This window comes from Nannospalax galili, unplaced genomic scaffold, assembly GCF_000622305.1.
Source record: "Nannospalax galili isolate Female #2095 unplaced genomic scaffold, S.galili_v1.0 scaffold879, whole genome shotgun sequence".
NCBI classification, from domain to species: Eukaryota; Metazoa; Chordata; class Mammalia; order Rodentia; family Spalacidae; genus Nannospalax; species Nannospalax galili.
Window position 1 is genome coordinate 1,887,135 of NW_008346261.1, and position 21,591 is coordinate 1,908,725.

Here is a 21,591-nt window from a genome sequence, read left to right on the forward strand (position 1 = left end):
AAATGCTAGTCCCTGAAAAGAAAAAAGAAAAGAAAAGAAAGTTAAGTAATAACCTTTCCAAAATCCACAAGGCAGGTGACATCTTTTTATTTATTTAGTTATGATCATGGACACTACCCCAATTTCCTAGGAAGTCTTTTCTTGATACTGCTGCAATATCATGGCATAAAGGCCTCCAAGTGCCATTAGATGTAAGGACCACAGTTTCTGACTGTAAACCGTGATTCTGGGTAATGTTTGAATGAGGACATTGGATATGGATGGTCAGATGAAAGATACCAAAATGTCAGACAGCCCATCGACTGCTGTTGCCATGAGATTCAACAGTCAACATCAGTCTGATAAGCTACCCGACAAGGTGGTACAGCCATGGAGATGTCACGACGGTTGGCAAACAAGCAGACACCCAGGATTTGATAAAGCAAATTAAGCATTTCTGGTCTGTTGAGACTTAACTCCAATTCTATGCTACTTTGACGCAGTGTCAGTAACAGTTTCCTAAAGGAAAGAAAGTAAAGTTGCTTATTCTCCTACCACCAAATCAAAATGAACAGGGTCAATCAGAAAAATGTCAAAGGAAAATCACATTAAAAAGAGAACACAGAAACACTTACATATAGAAAAGTAAACTTGTCTATTAAAGTCAGAACGAAAATCAAGAATAATTTCTCTCCAGTGCCCTTTGATTTATATATCACCATGTTTCTTGCTTTTATTAAGCAAAAATTTCCCATGCTAGGTGAAGCCCACAGGTGCCATTTAGCAGTGGGCAGTGCTTAGGCCCAGCTTAACAAGATACCTTGGTGGTGGCTCTTTTCTAGCCTAAGCAATTCTGGTTGTAGATCTATTTGGCAAGGCTGCCATTTACCTGGTAGAAGCTAAAAGGAAGCAAAAAAAAAAAACCAAAAAAAAAAAAAAACCCCCATAACACTAAAGAAAGTGGACACAATTTCAGAATGATCAAAGATGTCTTTATAAAGTTTTTCATGACTTCATTCTAAATATACAGAATAAAAAATGGTGTACTCATTTGTGAGACACCAACCAGATTTTCCTTATACTGTCTCAAATTTAAAGATCATTTTCCGCAGAGGGTGTGCAATGCATCATAAAAATGGCCTTTTTGAGGGTTGGAAAGGAAGGTCTGAGCAGGATGGCATATTAAATTGTTCCATGATAGACATGCAAGACTGTTATCCAATCTATATAACTTATATACATTTTGATGACTTAGAAAAGCAATGTAATCAATTGTGACAAGCCGAAAAAGCCTGAAATATTTAAGATACTTCAGAAGGTTTTGCATGGCAGGAATTCTCCAATTTACCATGGGGCCCTTTGAAAGTAACAAATAGAGGGCCAGTTTCTGTTGTTTGCAGCTGAACATCACATCCCATCGTAACAATGTGGACTGAACTGAGGGTGGATACCTTACCTTAACACATAAAGGAAAAGTATGTCAGTGTAAAATGTGGACTAAACTGCTTTCAGGGAAAAAAAGAAAAATCAATCAACGCAGGTTGGAAAAGGGAATCTTCTTCCCTGGCTTAGAGTCCTCCCAATGTATGGCAGAACCCATCCATTCTAATTTCTGCAGTTAAAAACTTTCTTGCTTATTTAGTTTTCTCCTCTGAGTTCAACCGCTGCTGGATTCGTTTGGCGTAACTTTGTGCCATGGAGTTAATGATGGACAGGATAAAGTAACACACCATCACAACCACCAGCTTCTCAAACATCCAAGACAACCAGTTTTCTCCCTGCAGGAAAAGAACACAGAACAATTTAAGAAAAAGGCTTTCATTAGTTCAACAGTAAAAAGGAGATCATTTACAGTGTTTCAAGGAAAATAATGAGAACATGAGGCTTATTACCTATAAGACCCAAACAATGAAAAATCCACGTCTCCAGGTACCCTGACCTCCACATTCAGGTCAGGCCCTTTACACCTGACCATAAAGATTCACTCTGTGAATGCACAGCTATGTGACTGCACATAATTTAGAGTGATGGGAGTGTGGGTTCATTTTTTTACTGTGCCCTAAGAGTAGTGGTTTGGTTAAATTCTACTGCCTAAACTTGCCTTATAGATCTTGCTGAGTAGGGTTAAGATAAAAACTTTGTTCCAGTTTTAAGCTGCTTTTAAAACATAAAATTGGTAAGTCATGTTTGGACAACTGAGGGCAGCAAAGGGCTACCCAGGAAGGGCCTAAGACTAACAAAAAAACCCCTGCATTTCCTTGAGGTTCTGCAGTCCAGGCCGTTCCTTACTAGTCCTTACCCCTACCTCAGAACCCAGTACTAAGTTAAAGTTTTAAAGTTCAGCGATGTTAGGAGTTGTGATTAAAAAACAAAGAAGAAAAGATCAGATTTCTCCCACAGCTGAAATGAAAAAGGGCAGGCAGAGATTCAGTTTACCTAGTGTTTGATGATGCCGTAAATGCTAACTTTTTAACCAATCTGGGAAGTATATGTAATCACTCATTTATGATCAAGACAACATTCTCCAAAACAGGACCAGTTTTCCATGACCCCTACTCTTGATTTTGGAAGACACTCAATAGCTGTACTTTTAAAAGATAAAAGACAAATTTCTCAGTAAAGAGCACTAGATGCCTCAACTTTAGTTAAGACACTGGCAAAGAAACCTCTCTCTATCCAGAAATATGAGAGCGGTGAATCTAACTTCAGCCTGAAGCTGTGCAGGGGAGAGGAGCCCAGAACAAACTCTCACCTGTGGTGTGCCCATTTCGTTTAGGTGGTGAAGCCTCAGTCGCTGAGCCTCCAGGTATTCCTGGAATGGCTTCTGCAGAGACGGACCTATGCCAGGAACAGCACTGGAAGCAGGGTGAGGAAGCACAGGAAAGACACATTTGGGAAGAAAGCAGGAGAAACGTTAAGGAAAATCCACTTACCAGTTAGATTCAAAAATTAAAAAAGCAGGGCTTGCATAAAAAGAGAACAGACTCCAACAATCACAATTGGAAGAATCCCATGAAGTTTTGTTAATGATAAAAAATTATTCCTTCAGGCAACTCTTCACAGTAGAAAACTGTCATTAATATGCCTAGGGGGAAACTAAGAGTATATGTGGAAGCCAAGAGCCACTCTGTTCAAGAGTGAGTCTGCAGAGTGAGGCCAGCTCAGCTGACAGTGTACACTGGTGTGGCACAAAGAATAAAATGAATGACTTCTGAGAAGTCCCACATTTATCACCACCAGTTCCTGTAAGAACTGGTTTGAACCGATTAATAAGGAAATGACTTATGCTTGTGTCATCCCTAGTTAAAAAAGAAACAGCCCTCCCTCTCTCTGACTTGTCCCATCTTCTGGGGGGCGGTGCTTTCTCAATCTAAGTCCTTATTAGGACAATCCCTGCGTCATCCTTATCCAAAAAGAATGCATTAGCAAATTCGGAAGGCACCTCCCCCTAGCCAGAAGTCAGTGATTAACAAAGGAACAAAGAGACTATGGACCTTGAATCATTCATGGTTTACTGGTGGATGGTTGCACAGAAACTCCTGTACTTTACTAAACAACTTGTTCTCAGATAGAGATCTCTGATAAGGCTCTGGACCTGGATCCAGCTTGCTCTCCCGTAGAGTTAGGGCTGTTAAACTGGTCTGACAACTGCAGCTACCAGGCTCCAGTTTTAGACATGGTCTGATGGTTTTTTTAAAAATGGTAACTTGGGGCATTTTCGAAAATTAAACATCTTTATTTCCTGTATCCTTTATTTTATCATCTGTCTTATTTGTTAAAAGGCAAACAAGCCCATTCTTTAAAAGGGCCAGCAAAAGGTATTCTGAAGTATATTTACAAGAGTGCCCAATGCTCTTCCTAAAGTACTGATTCAAATTCGCTTTTACCTTTTTTTTTCTTTAACAATTAAGTTGCTGCTTTTTGTAATACAAAGCAGAGGAATAAAAGATCTTTTTTTTTTTTCCTATTATATTTACCAGAAGCTAACAATTTCCCAATTCCTGGTCATTAATTGTCTTTGCTTCTATTAACTATCAACCATTTAACAAAGGAGTCCCTAGTTTTTTTTTTTTTTTTTTTTTTTGGTCTTTTTGAGACAGGGTCTCCCTGTAGCCCCAGCTGTCCTGGAACTCACAGAGATCCTCCTGCCTCTGCCTCCCAGGTGCTGGGATTAAAGGCGTGCGCCACCATGCCCAGCTAGGAGTCCCTATTTTGTTATAGAAAAAAAAAAAAAAGAGAAAGAAATAGTGTCATTAAGCAAATTAAAATGATGGGAATTTAAAATTCTCTCTCTCTCTCTCTCTCTCTCTCTCTCTCTCTCTCTCGTTCTCTCTCTGCCCCCCTCTACCTGTGAACAAAAGACTTCATAATACTACTAAATGTTTGGTATAGAGGATATCTGTTGGACCGGCAAGGAGAAATAAGCAGGGATGAAGTGCTGCTTGAACAAACAGCGAAGGCGGAGTGGCCCTGTGCATACCAGACCTAGGACTGGCTTCAAAGAGAAGGGCCTGAGGTCTCAGTCTCAATGACTTTATTTTGTTTTAGACAAGGTCCCACTATGACCTCAAGGATGGTTTTGAACTCAAGGCAATTCTTTGGCTAGGCTGCAAGCACCACGCCCATATTTCAATGATTTCTAAGTGACTTTACTTTAGGGACCTAGACCACAGCTGCATTATTGTTTATCAGCAATGATTCTAACTACAAAGGGGGTAAAAACATGCAGCTTTTTTTTTTTTTTGAGGCAGTCTCACTATGTAGCCTTGGCTGGCCTGGAACCTGATAGATTTGGCCTTGATTTTGCAGAGATCTACCTGCTTCTGTGCTGGGATTAAAGGTGTGTCACCATGCTTGTCACTACAAAGCTTTTTTTTTTGGTCTTTTTGAGACAGGGTCTCCCTGTTGTTCCAGCTGGTCTGGAACTCACTATGTAGACCAGGCTGGCTTGAACTCACAGAGATCCACCTGCCTCTGCCTTTTTAAGAAAGTATAATTTTCTGGATAGTTCAAGTAACCTTTCCTTATATAATAGAAATAGTCCATCCATTTACATTAGAAATAAATGATCTAAACATAAAAAACAATTCTAGCAAAGTATATTTACAGACTGTCTTTGAATACAGCAGGTTCATTAAGAACTATAAGAACTTTCTTTTTCATCAATTTATTCAACCTTAAAACCAGTACTCTATGTCATCTTAAAATATGAAGTACAGCAATAGTTAAGCCATTAAGAGATAGTATGAACTGGGGCTGAAGAAGTCACTCAGCAGTTAAAAGCATTTGCTGCTCTTACTGAGGACCTGGGTTTGGTTTCTAGTACCCACTTAGCAGCTAACAACCATTCATAATTCTAGTACCAGGGGATCTGACACCCTCTTGTTGGCTAAAAAATGAAAAAAAAAAAAAAAAAAAAAAAAAAGAAGAAAGGAAAGAAAATTTCATCTGCATGTGGTAGCTCACACCTATAATCCCACCTAAGAAGAGGTGGCAGGACACAGCATAGGGCCACATGGGTTACACAGGAAGTTCCAGCCTGGACAACAGTGTGAGACCAAGCCTCAAACCAAACCAAACCAAACAAATCAAAAACCACTCACCCACCCAACCAAAGAACGAAAATCCATTCAAGGTAACATTGGGAAAAATTCTGTTAGAGTACTTCCTGATCAATCTGTAAGCAAAACCTAACATTGTAATAGTCTAGTACATATTTAACTTTACTTATGGAAATCCCTAATCTGCCAAGAAATCTGAATTCTGAACTCTATTTATATTTCCTAATAAAGGTTTGCATTATTTTGTGGTCTCAGAAATACCCCAGAGCTGGCAGAGGTGGTATACAGAATGGGTGGGATGATTAGTCCTGTTTTCCACAATCCATAGTTCTCATTCATTGCTTAATACAGAACACATACTGCTTCTAAATACACTAGAACACCTCAGTTATTATTATTCCTATTTTTCATGGGAATCCTTTCAAACTGCTTCTCAAGTTGATGTACCACACATAAACAACATCCCTAATTCACTTGAACCTCTTCTTCATCATGGAGATGGTAATCAAACTAGGTCTTGCTATTAAAAGATAGGAAATTTTCATGATTCTCTTTGGATTTTTCTAATTAGGTGTATTTTTTTGTTGTTGTTGTTGTTAATGCACTGTCATAAAACTCAGCACCATACTTAACAGGATAGCTTAAAAAATATACTGAAGCCTGGCATGGTGGTGCACGCCTTTAATCCCAGCACTCGGGAGCAGAGACAGGCGGATCTCTGCGAGTTCAAGGCCAGCCTGGTCTACATAGTGAGTTCCAGGAGAGCTGGGGCTACAGGGAGACCCTGTCTCAAAAAGTCCAAAAAAAAAAACACAACAACAACAACCCTGATTTGCCAGACACAGTAGTTAGAGCCTGCCTGAAATCCCTACACTGGGAGAACTGGGGCAGGAGGAACACACAAGGGAATCTTGTTGTAAAAGCAAGAGGCGGGCTGGTGAATTGGTTCACTGGATAAAGGCACTTGCCACAAGAGCCCGACAATGTGAGCTGAATCCCAGGAACCTACTTGGTGGAGAGAACCAACTGCTGCAGGTGGTGCTCTGATCTCCACATGTGTGCAGTGGGCAGTGGCGCACACACACACACACGATAAATAAAATAAAATGAACAAAATAAAGGGTTGGAGAGATGGTTCAGTAGTTAAGAGCACTTGATGCTCTACCATGAAGACTGGAGTTTAAATCCCAGCACCCACATCGGGCAGCTTACAACTGTCTATAATTCCAGCTCCAAGGGTTCCAATGTGTCTCTGGCCTCTGTGGGCATGTACACACACATGCACATACACTAACATAGTCATACAAACACACACAAACACATAAATAAAAAACTACAATAAAACATGCGGCTGGAAAGATGGCTCAGTGGATAAGAACACTGACTATTCTAACAGAAGACCCAGGTTTGAATCCCAGCACCCACACGGCAGCTAACAACTGTCTATAATTCCAGTTTCAGGGGATCTGACAGCCTCTTCTGCCCTCTGTGGGCACTGCACGACATGGGTGCACTTACCTACATGCAGGCATAACACTCATACACATAAAATAAAAATAATAAAATATTTAAAAAACTACAACAAAACAAAGCAAAAGGCAAAGTAAACAAAAAAACCAACAAAATTTTACTATTTTGTCAAGCAGTTGAAATTCCCCTATTACAGGGCAGGGGTATTAGTAAATTTAATTAATTAATTACATTTTTGTTTTTTTAGTCTTTTTGAGGCAGGGTCTCCCTGTATCCCCAGCTGTCCTAGAATGGCCTTGAACCCATAGAGGTCCGCCTGCCTCTGCCTCCTGAGTGCTGGGATTAAAGGCGTGTGTTTGAGACAGGGTCTCCCTGTAGCCCCAGCTGGCCTAGAACTTGCTATGTAACCAAGCTGCCTCAGTCTCATGGACTGCCCCCTGCCAGAAGTGCTGGGATTAAAAGCGGTGCGCCACCATGCCTACATAAGGGTTAAGTTTAGTCTAACCTTTGATACTTTCTTAACCACTGTTTTTCAGGCTCGTAACACTAATATGAGCATATGTTATGTTTTCTTTCCTAAATAAACCTACTGAAGTAGGGTCCTAATAAGGAGGCTATGGGTACAGAGGTATTTAGAGGTATTTTTCACTTTTCTTCATTGTGTAGTACTTTGAGACTAAGCTGTTTTTTTTTTGTTGTTGTTTTTTGTCTTTTTGGGACAGGGTCTCCTTGTAGCCCCAGCTGTCCTGGAACTCACTATGTAGACCAGGCTGGCCTGGAACTCACAGAGGTCTGCCTGCCTCTGCCTCTCCGAGTACTGGGATTAAAGGCATGAGCCACCACACCTGGTTAATTTTTAAAAATTTATTTTTATTTATGTGTATGAGTGTTATGCCTGCATGTATATAAGTGCACCTGTGTCAGGGAATGCCCAAGGAGGACAGAAGAGGGTGTCGGACCCCCTGGAACTAGAGATACAGATGGTTATTAGCTGCCATGTGGGTGCTGGGATTCAAATGTGGGTCATCCACAAGACTAGCCAGTGCCCTTAACCACTGAGTCCAGCCCCAAGGCTAAGTTAACACCCCTCTGTCGATTAATCACAAAGTAAAAATCTCATGGTATGATTGATCAGGTCACTGAAAACATAGTGGGAAGAATGTTTCTAGGAGAAGATCCAGGTTAGTATCAAATTACATTAATTACATTTATTTATTTATTTATTTATTTATTTATTTATTTATTTATTTTTATTTATTTATTTATTTATTTATTTATGTGTGTGTGTGTGTGTGTGCGCGCGCGCATGTAGGTACAAGGACAACATGTGAGAGCTGGTTCTTTACTTCTACCATGTGGGTCCTTGGGATTAAACTCAGGTCCTCAGGCCTAGCAGTAGGCACTCTTACTCAGAGTCATCTTGTTGGCCCTGTTGTTTGTTTTCTTTCTTTCCTTTTTTTTGAGACAGGGTTGTGCTATGGCTAGCATGGAACTCACAGAGATCTACTTGCCTCTGCCTCCCAAGTGCTGGGATTGAAGGTGTGTGCCACCATACCTGGCCTCTGGTTTAGTTTTGAAAAATATTTTATTATTTTTATTTATTTATTAAATGTTTTATTTATTATTTTTATTTATGTGTATGAGTGTATTGCCTGCATGTATGTGAGTGCACTACAATGCCGTGGAGGTCAGAAGAGGGCACTGGATTCCCCTGGAACTGGAATTAACAACAGTTCATGCTGGGAATCAAACCCAGATCCTCTGCAAGAGCAGTCAGTGCTCTTAACTGCTGAGTCAGAGGTCAGAGGAGGGATTCGGATTCCCCTGGAACTGGTGTTAAGGATGGTCCGTAGCTGCCATGTGGGTGCTGGGAATCGAACATGGGTCCTCTGCAAGAGCAGAGCAGCCAGTGCTCTTAACTGCCGAGCCATCTTTCCAGTTCTGATTACAGAATATTTAATACACCTATGTGACTCAGATATGTCAAAGCTTTTATGATGTCAGGATAAGCAGCACAATCAGTTGTTTATTTCATTATATCACTGCGCAGAAAAGCTGTGGGAAACAATTCTGGCTTTGTGGAGAAATGCTGAGTTTAAGGCATGAGTCTACCACTTACTAGCTGGAGATCAATCCTGGACAAGGTCTTTTGTTCAGGCTCCTACATTTCTGTTTCTTCGACATTAGCATGGAGATAACAGCAATTCCCATAAAGGGGGATTGTGAGGATTGAATGGGACAATGCAGATAAAACAGAGTAGCCTAGCACACAGCAATGCCTCACAGCTCTAGGTTCACAGGAGGGGACCACATCTTGTATCATGGGAGGGGATCACAATTCCAGCTCCCAGCTGGAGACCACTGGTCCAAGTTCAATATTTAGAGGTGGGCGTGGTGGCACACACCTGTAGTCCCAGCACTTGGGAGACAGAGGCAGGCAGATCTCTGTGAGTTCAAGGCCAGCCTGTCTACATAGTGAGTTCTAGGACAGCTGGGGCTACAGGGAGACCCTGCTTCAAAAAAAAAAAAAAAGACACAAAAAAATTTTAAAAAACAAAAAGACTTTAGAAATCTGGACAGCAAAACCCAAAAAAGGAAGAAAGAAATCTGGACAGCCAAACCTCAAAAGACTAAAAACTTGTGCTTATAGCTTACAGTGAAAACTTTTAGATTCTGTTCCAAAGGCATATCAGGACCTTAAGAATTTTCTGGATGAAATTAGGGCCACTGTATATAAATTAGTAAATAAAATTTATCCTCTGGCATCAGAGAATTCTTTCTTGCATTTTTTTTTTTCCCTTTTGAGACAGTATCTCACAATGTAGCCCAGGTTGGCCTTGAACTCACAATCCTCATTCCACAGTTTCCCAAGTAGTGGGATTACAGGCCTTCATGGCTTTTCTGGAGAATTCTGTCATTTAAGATATGGACCAGAAGCCTAAGAGCAGAGCACTGAGTAGAAAACGGGCTGCTCTTTTTTCTTTTTTAGTGGTGATAGGGGAATGTGGGTAGTAGGGTCTAGGCTGGCCTAGAACTTTCAAGTCTCCTGACAAAGTGTCTAGAGTGATTACCATGCTTGGCTGAAACGGTCTTCTTCCAACAGAAGCCAGCAGATTGTTCAGAAGAAAACAAATAACATTTGAGGCAATGAGATGTATTTTCAGGGGTGAAATAAAAGCCCCTCCCCATCCTACTTCCATCACATTCAGATTTGTCTTCTGTACAAAAGAGATGACAATAACTTTTTTCTTTTGGTCTTTTTGAGACAGCGTCTCTCTGTAGCCTCAGCTGCCCTGGAACTCACTATATAGACCAGGCTGGCCCCGATCTCACAGAGATCCTCCTGCTTCTGCCTCCCAAGTGCTGGGATCAAAGCTGTGCACCACCATGCCCTGCTAATAATTTTTTCTTGATAATTTTCTTCCTTTTTAAAAAAAATTATTTTCATTTATGTTTATGAGTGTATTGCCTGCATATGTGTAAGTGCACGTGTTGTGCAATGCCCACAGAGGTCAGAAGAAGGCATCAGATCCCCTGGAACTGGAGCTACAGATGGTTGTTAACCACCATGGTGCTGGGAATCGAACCCAAGTCCTCTGCAAGAGCAGTTAGTGCTCTTAACCACTGAGCCATCTCTCCAGCCCCCATAATTTTCTTTCTTGGTAAAAGACTTGCAAATAATTCTGGTTTTAGAAATGTGTACATTTTAGTCAAACCTTGTAGGGTTAAATTTTCCTCCTCCACCCCCCAGGCAGTGATCTAAACAGGCTTTAACGGTTAGTATTTTAATGAGTTGTCATTTCCTGTTTGATAAAGATTCTCACAGTATTTAACCACCAGTTTCCCTGGGGACCAACCAATACTACAGCTCTATTCACAGTGACTCAGAATGAACCTCAGACTCCTGGGCTGATTCAACAATGGCAGACTACCTTCCACATGGAACCGTTTTCCTCCTAAGGTGGATTGCTCAGAAAGGCTGGGAGAATTCATTACATAATCGTTCTGAAGAAGCCAAAGATCATCCCATGCTGGTGCTCATCAATATTTATAGCTGTCCTGCCTGCCCTCAGATATTAGAGGGGAAAAAGAAGAAGATACCAACTGATAGCTCATTAATGCAGGAATAAGAAAGTGGATTGGTGCTGACTGAAAAATCAACATATTTAACCTTAGTAAAAATGAGATCCAGTCACTCTGGGTATCTGGAATGTGAGTGTTACTATCTTTACCATCTAACTGAACATGGAATATGAATCTACAGAATTGATGCTGTAAGAGAAAACTGGTGACTTGTATTTTGAATCTGAAACGTGGTAGCTAAGCAAACCAAATTTTTTTATACCCCAGGATTTTGTAAGAGCACCCCAAAATAAGCTTAGAATGGCAATTACATACTATACTGAAAAACCTAGGGTTTCTTTTTTTTTTTTTCCTTGTCTTTTTGAAACAGGGTCTCTTTGAAGCCCCAGCTGGCCTGGAACTCACTATATAGGCCAGGCTGTCCTTGAAGTCACAGAAATTAGCCTGCCTCTGCTTCCCAAGTGTTAGGATTAAAGGCGTGTGCCACCATGGTGGGCTTTAGAGTTTCTTATATACACTTTTTAGACTGAGTCTCTGACGCCTTCTAAAATTCATTGCTTCAACCTTAGGGTTTGGGATTAAAACATCTTGATTTTCATTTGCATTTGTGCCCCTCTGAAATAATTAAAACTTCTTTGTATTTAATTTAGCTCATTGTGTGTCCAATGGTATTATTATTATTATTTTAAAACATTTTTTAAATTTTTTTCTTTTTTTTTGTCTTTTTGAGACAGGGTCTCCCCTGTAGCCCCAGCTGGCCTGGAACTCACTATGTAGAGCAGGCTGGCCTTGAACTCACAGAGATCTGCCTGCCTCTGCCTCCTGAGTACTGTTTATTTTCATTTTATGGGTATGAGTGTATTGTTTGCATGTATCTAAGTGCACCTACATCGTGCAATGCCTGTGGAGGTCAGAAGCAACATTGGACAGCTGTTAGCCACCAAGTGGGAGCTGGGAATCAAACCCATGTCCTCTGCAAGAGCAGTCAGTGCTCTTAACTGCTGAGCCATCTCTCCAGCCCTGCCTAGTGATATTACAAACACACAATACCATCCCTTTCTTCCTGGATTAGTAAAAGGAAGACCATACTGCTTTATCCAGAAACTTCAGGTATATGTTTGCTACTGTCTCACAACAAATTTCCAGCATTAAAAATACTTTGCAGTTACCCTTGCTTTTGATCATTTACAATTTATAAGAATCAGATGGAAGTAGGACTTCCATATAATTAGCAGCTACTCTTTGAAATATGTTATCACTGAAGAGTAGCTCTACAAAACAAAACCTTGTTCAGAATGCAGACCAGAGCAGCAAGAGACAGGCGGACATTCACGTTAACGAATGAAACAGGAGCTTAAGGAGTGATCTACTGTAATGTAGTGAAAATGATCATGCTAACTCTAGTCAAATGGGGTTTGAGACTGGCCCTCCAACTCAAATCTCCAACCTCAAGCTGCCTCAATACATCTTGTGTTCACTCCAGTGTTCAGGAAGAATAGAGGATAATCAATGGTTCAGGCTTTTGTTTTTCTGAGACAGGGTCACACTAGGTAGCCCTGGCTGGCTAAGAACACACTGGCAAATTTTGTTTTCCTGAGACAGAGTCTCATTCTGCAGCTCAGGCTGGCCTTGAACTTATGGCAATCCTCCTGCCTCAGCTTCTAAAGTGCTGAATTACAGGAGTGAGCTACCAGGCAAGAATTTTTTAAATTTATTTTTATTTTTAATATTTTATTTTTTTATGTGTATGAGTATATTGCCTGCATGTATAGAGTGCACCTGTGTCATGCAATGCCATGGAGGTCAGAAGAGGGCTTTGGATTCCCCTGGAACTGGAGTTAAGGATGGTTCGTAGCCGCCATGTGGGTACTGGAAATCAAACCTGGGTCCTCTGAAAGAGCAGTCAGCGCTCTTAACTGCTGAGTCATCTCTCCAGCCCTTGGGCAAGAATTTTTTTTTATCTCCCTTGATCTCTCTCTCTCTCTCTCTCTCTCTCTCTCTCTCTCTCACACACACACACACCCTCTCCCCCTCCCTCTCCCTCTCTCCAGGGTCTCCCTGTAGCCCCAGCTGGCCTGAAACCCACTATGCAGACCATGTCTGCCTGCCTCTGCCTCCCAAGTGCTGGGATCAAGTCAGGGTGGTGGTGCACACCTTTAATGCCAGCACTTGGGAGGCAGAGGCAGGTGAATCTCTGTGAGTTTGAGGCCAGCCTGGTCTACATAGTGAGTTCCAGGCCAGCTGGGGCTACGGGGAGACCCTGTCTCAAAAAGACCAAAAAAGGGGCTGTAGAGATGGCTCAGCGGTTAAGAGCACTGACTGATCTTGCGGAGGACCCAGGTTCAATACCCAGCACCCACATGGCGGCTAACAAGCATCCTTAACTCCAGTTCCAGGAGATTCAATGCCTTCTTCTGACCTTCATGGACATTGCAGAACACAGGTGCACTTACATGTGCAGGCATAACACTCATACACATAAAATAAATATAATAAATTATATATATTGGTCTTTTTGAGACAGGGTCTCCCCGTAGCCCCAGCTGTCCTGGAACTCCCTATGTAGACCAGGCTGGCCTCAAACTCACAGAGATCCACCTGCCTCTGCCTCCCAGGTGCTGGGTGGGACTAAAGGCGTGAGCCACCACGCCCCCCCTTTTAAAAAAATAAATATTTTTTAAAAGACCCCCAAAATCGATATGAAATTAGCTTCTTTGTGCCTTGGTTTCCCTATCTTCCCCGTTTTCACAGTGATGATACCTCACAGGGTTGATTATGCTATTAAATACAAATTTAGAAAAAAAGATTTTTCAGGGCTGGAGAGATGCTCAGCAGTTAAGAACACTGGCTGTTCTTGCAGAAGACCCGTGTTAGAATCCCAGCACCCACATGGCCACTAACAACTGTCTGTAACTCCAGTCCCAGGGGAATCCTACGGCCTCTTCTGACCTCCACAGGCATTGCACAACACGGGTGCGCTTACCTACATGCAGGTAATACATGCATACACATAAAATAAAAATTTAAAAAAAAAGATTTTTATTTTTCTTTTATGTGAATGAGTGTTCAATCTGCATGTGTTTAAGTGTACTATGTGAGTATAGTGCCCATGGAGGCTAGAGAGGGTGTCAGATTTCCCAGAACTGGCGTTACAGCTTGTTGTGAGCTACTATGTGAGTGCTGAGAACAAAACCCAAGTCTTTTACAAGGGTATCAAGTGCTCTTAGCCACTGAGCCATCTCTCCAGTCCCATAATTTGTATTTTCTCTTGTTCTCTTTTTCTGTTTTTGAAGAGTGGGTATCCCTATGTAGACCAGGGATCTCAAAGAGATCTGCCCACTTTTACCTCTCAAGTGCTGGGATTAATGGAGTGCGCCCACCATGCCCAGCTTAATTTGTATTTTCTACCTCTGCTTTTTTTTTGCTAGTATTTCCCTCATCCAAAAATACAGTGGTTCCTCTTATTAATGAGAAAATAGGTTCATGTAGCCAACAAATATTTCTATGATAATTAGAATGTGTTAGGAAGGCCTTTGATGTGCTTTTTCCTTTACCTTGTAATTCTATAATTCAGTATAACGGGTCCTCAGTTTTAGCACGCTACTGAAATGCTCTGATGTGGTCAGCAGTACCTTCCCATTAAAATACCCTTCTCTCATGTACTAATCTAACTATTCTGCCTCCTAATATCTATGACAAAAAACAGAGAAGAGCTAAGTGTCAAAAGGACTATATAAACTATCACAGAAAAGGAGAGCTTCCCTAAACTGTAGAGGGAGATTCTGTTAAAATCAAGAGTGTACAGCTGGGCGTAGTGGTGCCAGACTGGCAACACAGCACACACAATCTCAGAATTTTTATTTTATTTATTTATTTATTTATTTATTTATTTATTTATTTATTTAGGTCTTTTTGAGACAGGGTCTCCCTGCAGCCCCAGCTGGCCTGGAACTCACTATGTAGACCAGGCTGGCCTTGAACTCACAGAGATCTGGTGCTGGGACTACAGGCGTGTGCCACCACGCCCGGCTTAGAATTTTTATTATTAAAAAAGAAAAGTATCTTTTTGGATGGGTCTAGAAAGACGGCTTAGAGATCAAGAGCACTGGCTGCTCTCGTAGAGGACCAGAGTTTGATTCCCAGTACCCACATGGTGGTCAATCATCTATAACTCCAGTTCCAGAGGATCCAACACCTTCTTCTGGCCTCTGTGGGCATTGTATACATGGGTGTACTTACATACATTCAGGAAATACACTCATACACAATCAAGAAAAAAAAAGTATCTTGGGCCAGACATGTTGGCTCAAGCCTTTAATCCCAGTACTTGGGAGGCAGAGGCAGGTGGATCTCTGAATTTGAGGCCAGTCTTGTCTACAGAACAAGTTCTAGGCCAGCCAGCACTACATAGTTAAGACCCAGATTTAAAAAAAAAAATCAGAGTATACAACCGAGTCTCAGTCTCCGCTGGGTCGTAAGCTCTATACATCCTCTTCCAGATAAAATGAATGCTCATAGTCCATACTTCCATAACCTTTTTTTGTGATTATTTCATAATGATAATGCCAACATGAATTATTATACATTTAAAAATGAAAAAACAGCTTTTTTTCCCTTCACAGAGGAAAAAGCCCAGATTCACATAGCTTATTCGAATTAACTACTTCCCATGGAGTGAGGAACAAGAAACAACATTCAGATTTAAGCACTCAATTACTCACTGGTCTAAATGATCTCTCTTGCCACAAGCAAGCCTGACTCTGAGGTCAAACACCAAGTTAACTAAAAAATAGGAGACAGCAAAGAAGAGCATGGAACATTCTGTATCTGCTAAAAAGTCCCTGTTCCAGCCAAGCCCATCCCCCAGCCCTCAAGTTCAATGACTGAGTTATGGAAACTTTTCTTGTGTGGTAAAACTAGGGATTTTGTCTTCCAACAAGACCCTGGCAAGCTGACAATGAGCCAATGTTCTGCATATGGTTTGTTGCTAGTCATAAGCTTAATGTTATTTTCTGGGAATTCTTATCCTCTCTTTGGTGAGAATACAGGAACATGCCATTTTATAATTAAAATTTTTATGATTTGGTTATGCTCTTTAAGAAATATGTACAGGCCTCCCAATAAAGAAATTCTAAAAATCAAATAAAAATTAGTTTTACATTATGTTAAGCTCTAAAGTTTCTTGGTTCTTTCCTCTGACTTCAAACAGTAAAAAAAAGAAAAACAAAAATCCCAAAAAACCCCATAAATGTCTAATCTCTTTTTTTAAAATTTTATTTTAAAAAAATTTATTTTAAAATTTTGATTTTTATTTGATGTGTATGAGTGTATTGCCTGCATATGTGTAACTGCAGTTACTGATGGTTGTTAACCACCATGTGGGTGCTGGGAATTGAACCTGGGTCCTCTGCAAGAGCAGTTAGTGCTCTTAACCGCTGAGCCATCTCTCCAGTCCCTAATCTCTTCTTTAAAAAATATAACTTTGGGGCTGGAGAGATGGCTCAGCAGTTAAGAACACTGGTGGTTCTTGCAGAAGACTCAGGTTTCGAATCCCAGCACCCACATGGCAGCTACCCATTGTCCGTAACTCCAGTTCCAGCATATCCAACAGCCTCGTCTGTCCTCTGTGGGCACTGCACGACACGGGTGCACTTACATACATGCAGGCAATACATGCATACACATAAAATAAAAATAATAAATAAAATATTTAAAAAATATAACTTTTAATCTATCTGCCTGCTAAATATGTGTATGGTAACACATTAGAAAATTGTTATATATATCTTAATCTCTCTTAGAATATGTAACTGATCCAGTAGAACTGTTTAGATTTTCATGTATAGTTAGACCAACTCATTGATTTACAAATAGTTAATAAGGATGTCTTCCCTTAAACCTACTAAGTGACACCAAAGCTCAGTGTGGTGGTGTATGACTTTAGTCCCAGTACTCAGGAGGCAGAGGCAAGTGTATCTCTATGAGAGTGAGGCCAACCTGGTCTACATAGAGAGTTCTAGGCCAGGTGTAGTTACAAGCAGACCCTGTCTCAAAATAACAATAAAAATTCCAAAACCCAAACCAAAATAACTTATCGAGGCAACTACTTTCTAAAACTAAGAAATAAATCTACTAATTATGAGTGGAGGATAGGAACTATTTAAATTCTGGGGGTAAGGCCAATATTCTCTCTGAGACTTTAGGATGGCTATACAATGATGTGCTGTACAAAAAATAGGGCAGGTCAGAGACATACTTAGGGCATAATATTAACAAGGTTACTCCATACTTATCAAGAGAAGCACTTAGCTGGGTATGGTGGCTTACACCTTTAATCCCAGGACTCAGGAGGCAAGGCAGATCTCTGTGAGGTAGGTACTTTGAAGAGAAGTAGGTATTCTCTCCATCTTCCCTGACAGCACAATAGTCATCTGGAAGCTGGCCTTTCCATCCAATATGTAGAACTTAGGAAGGTGAAATCTGAGTATGCAGGTAATGCCAAACCTGAGACAAACGTATCTTAAAAGTCCACATGCACTGGATGTAGCGGTCTACACCTGTAACCCCAACTCTTGGGAGATGGAGGCAGGAGAACCTGGAGTTGTAGAAGAGCTTGGGTAATATAAGACCCTGTCTCAACATATCAATGACTGGCATGGCAAATGACATTGGTGCAGTAGTGGCAGTTCTTTTTGTCTTTTTGAGACAGGATCTCCCTATAGCCCCAGCTGGCCTGGAACTCACTATGTAGACCAGGCTGGTCCTGAACTCACAGAGATCTGCCTGCCTCTACCTCCAGAGTGCTGGGACTAAAGGTGTGCATCACCACACCTGGCAGTAGTGGCAGTTTTATTTTGGGGGTTATCAACAGCTACCTAATTGAACACAAAGCCTACTCAATGGGAGGAAACTCATGTCTGGTACTGTAAACCCAGTCAAATACACATGGCTGGAGACATCATAAATCTTAAAGAAAACCCCAAGGCTGTCACATCCCTAGACAAATGTAATTTCTTACTATGTGTAAAATATGGATCCTTAAATTTTCAGATAAATATCCCAGCCACCACCCACCAAAGAAGCTTCTTTTTCAACAGACAAGATTATTACAGTGTTCCATAACTGGTCACACACAGATTGTCTGTAAGTTGCCCAAGCCTAAGGTGTCATATCTAGGATGCAACCTCTATACCTAAGGCTCACGGAACATAGAACAAGGGATGAAGAGAACAGTAATGCATCTTTCAATTCTCATCAATGAAGATCCCTCATGCAACAGAGGACCAGGAACACAAAAGGCTACATACAAATGGCCAAAACGCAGAGAATAAAGAGTTTACAGAGTGTGGGTCCTTGGACAGGTCTCCTATAATGAGGTCCACCCACCCAGGGCCCAGGGCCCATTGCAGAAGAGGTAGAGGAAAGATTGTAAGAGCTAGGGAGTAGGTGCATGACTATATGGAAATAGTCCTACAGCTGCCTGGGACCCTTCTCATACAAACTTACAGCAATGGTGTCAGTATGCACGAGTCCCATGCAGATTTAAGCAGATAAAAACCCAGCACAGAACTGTGGAAATGAACAGTAAGCCCAAATCTTAGTCGAAAATTATTGGCATCTGATTACTGTTGGGTGGGGAAAAGCAGATCTTCTTGAAGAGAGACACTCTAGATAGGCTGACTAAACCCCGATGGATGGATGAACTTGTACTGAGGGACATCTCAGGACACTAATTTTACATAATAGGCCTTAATACAAATGACAGAATGTATGAACTCCAGTAGGGGGATATGGGAGGGTACCAAAGAGGAAGGGGGGGGAGGAAGGGCTTATAAAGATGATTAAAAAAAAATTTTTTTAGTTATTATTTTTATTTTATGTGTACAAGTGTATTGCCTACATGTATGTGAGTGCACCCATGTTGGGCAATGCTGCAGGGGTCAGAAGAAAGCATCAGATTCCCCTGGAACTGGAGTTAAGGACATTTCTTAGCTGCCATTTGGGTACTGGGAATCAAACTTGGGTCCTCTACAAGAGCAGGGGGAAGTGCAGGAACCAGCAGAGGTCAGAGACATCAGATCCCCCTGGAGCGAGTTATAAGTGACAGTGAGCCACCTAGGAATTGAACTTGGCCTACTGCAAGAGCAGTAAGCACTCTTTATTTATTTTTTTTTATTTTTGGTACTTTTGAGACAGGGTTTTGTAGCCAGCCTCAACTGGCCTGGAACTGGCTATGTAGACCAAGCTAGCCTCAAACTCACAGAGATCTACCTGCCTCTGCCTCCTGAGTGCTGGTATTAAAGGTGTGTACCACCATGCCCGGCCCTAGCAGTAAGCACTCTTATCCACTGAACCATCTCTCTAGCCCTCTTTTAATATTTTAATCAGGACATGTTACCATCAATGTCCCTTTTGTTCTTAAAGTCAGAACTCCTTGACAAAGTTTATGAAACTCTGTATGATCTGTCTTCTGCTCAGACATCTATAGTGATGCTTAAGACTCGTACCATTTATCTTTGCTCTTGCTTTTCCCTTTGCCTACTTCAGGATTTCTCAACCATGGCTCTATTGATGTTTTAGGCTACATATGTCTTCGTCCTGAGGGACTGTCTCCTGCATTGTAACACAGGAGCATCTTTGTCCTCTACATGCTGTATGTCATTTGCATCTCCCAATCTGACAATCAAAAATTATTCTAACACTATGGCTCAGTAGTAGAACTCTTGCCAGCATTCTCGAGGCCCTGAACTCAATCCCTAGAACTGTTAATAGCAATCATCATCATCTCACAGACATGGGTAGCTTGGTTATACAGTATAGGCCCTGCAAGTACAATGTATCCTGGGTTTGCCTCCCAGCACCACAAAAAGTATGTGTGTCTGTGTGCCTGTGTGTTTCTATACCATTGCCAAATGTTGCATGGAGGTTAAACCCATCATCTCTAGTGAAAATACCCATTAGATTTCAATTTACATTCTCAGAAAACCTTCCCTGATTTGATCAAATACTCCTGTACCAGGGACCTCTCTGCATAGCAGCATATGGTATATTCATATACATACCTGCAGTTGTATTATGTTTATTAGTATATGATGACTTTTGGTGGGTTTTTATTTTGTTTTGTTTTTTTAGTATCTCATGTAGCTCAGGTTGGCCTCAAACTTTCTACATAGCTAAAGATAGCCTTGAACTTCTTCCTCCATCTCCTAAGTGCTGGGATTACAGACGTTCCCCACCATGCTCACGGCCTGAATCTATTCCTCAGAACCCACATGGTAGAAGGAAAGATATGACTTGCACAAGTTGTCTTCTGACTTCTATACATGTACATGCACACACCTGTATGGATGCACACATACACAAACACACCCGCTAAATAAAACATAGTAAAAAGATTTTTTTTTTTAGTTGTACGTGATGTAGTGAGTCATTACACTGAACTAGTCAAGTTCCAAGCAGTCTTTTGAAGGATATTTAAAACTATATGCTTACAGCTAAGGGAATGATAAGCTGCCATGGTGGAGAAGAAAAGTCAGGAAAATAAGGTGAGGGAGACAAGCGATTGAGAACCAAGTATGACACAGATGCAGAAATGCCATGATGAACCAAATACATTGTATTCTGACCCAGAAACTAATAAAAATTAATAAACAAGGAAAGGGTTAGCAACAGTTCAAACTTTTAAAAAAAATTATGAAGTATCAAGGCAAGTAAGAATGAAGGGGCTGGAGAGATGGCTCAGCAGTTAAGAGCACTAGCTACTCTTACAGAGGACCTGGATTTGGTTCCCAGTACCCACATGGAGACTAATAACCACCCACATGGAGACTAATAACCATCTGTAACTCCAGTTCCAGGGATCCAATGCCCTCTCTGACATTCACGGGCACTGTACAACATGGGTGCACTTACATGCACGCAGGCAATACACGCATACACATAAAACAAAAACAATAATTTTTTTAAAAGAATGAAAAATGAGTTCCAGGAACTAGCAAAGGCAGAGAGCAGTATCCTGAAAAGAAAACAGGCTTTGTAAAAAGAAATCTAGACGCCAACCAAAATTTTAAATGTTCTATAACCAAATATTCTACAATTTAGTTAAAACATATTCATTATCAATGTACTAACAATGTATAAGCCTGTAGATTTTCTTTTAGGTTTTATTGTTTGGTTTTTGTTGTTTGGGTCTCTCTTGTTTTTAGGTTTTTTTAGACAGGGTCTTTTTAAAAAAATTTTTATTGAGTTTTTGTGTATTTCATACAGAACATCCTATTTAAATTTTTGTTTTTAATTTTTTATTGAATTTTTGTGTATTTCATATATAAAATCATCTTTATAATCATCCCCCCCCGACACATCTGCATACACATAGCTAAAAATAATAAAAACAAATCTTGGCCGGGCATGGTAGAACACACCTTTAATCCCAGCACTCAGGAGGTAAAAGCAGGCAGATCTCTGTGAGTTCAATGCCAGCCTGGTCTACATAGTGAGT

The 21,591-nt window shown here is 40.9% G+C and overlaps 1 protein-coding gene across 3 annotated transcripts in view; it reads right to left on the minus strand.

Annotated features, from left to right (window-relative positions):
- Window positions 1-949: 949 nt before the first annotated feature.
- Window positions 950-21,591, minus strand: part of Vmp1 (vacuole membrane protein 1) — a 133,323-nt gene continuing 112,681 nt past the window's right edge. For all 3 annotated transcript variants that reach the window (XM_029568107.1, XM_008842662.3, XM_029568108.1), the window contains 2 exons: window positions 2,732-2,834; window positions 950-1,757 (listed from right to left, as the gene is read on the minus strand). In XM_029568107.1, coding sequence (XP_029423967.1) covers window positions 1,614-1,757; window positions 2,732-2,834 — 247 coding nt within the window. In that variant the 3' untranslated portion in view covers window positions 950-1,613. The remainder of the gene's footprint in view (window positions 1,758-2,731; window positions 2,835-21,591) is intronic.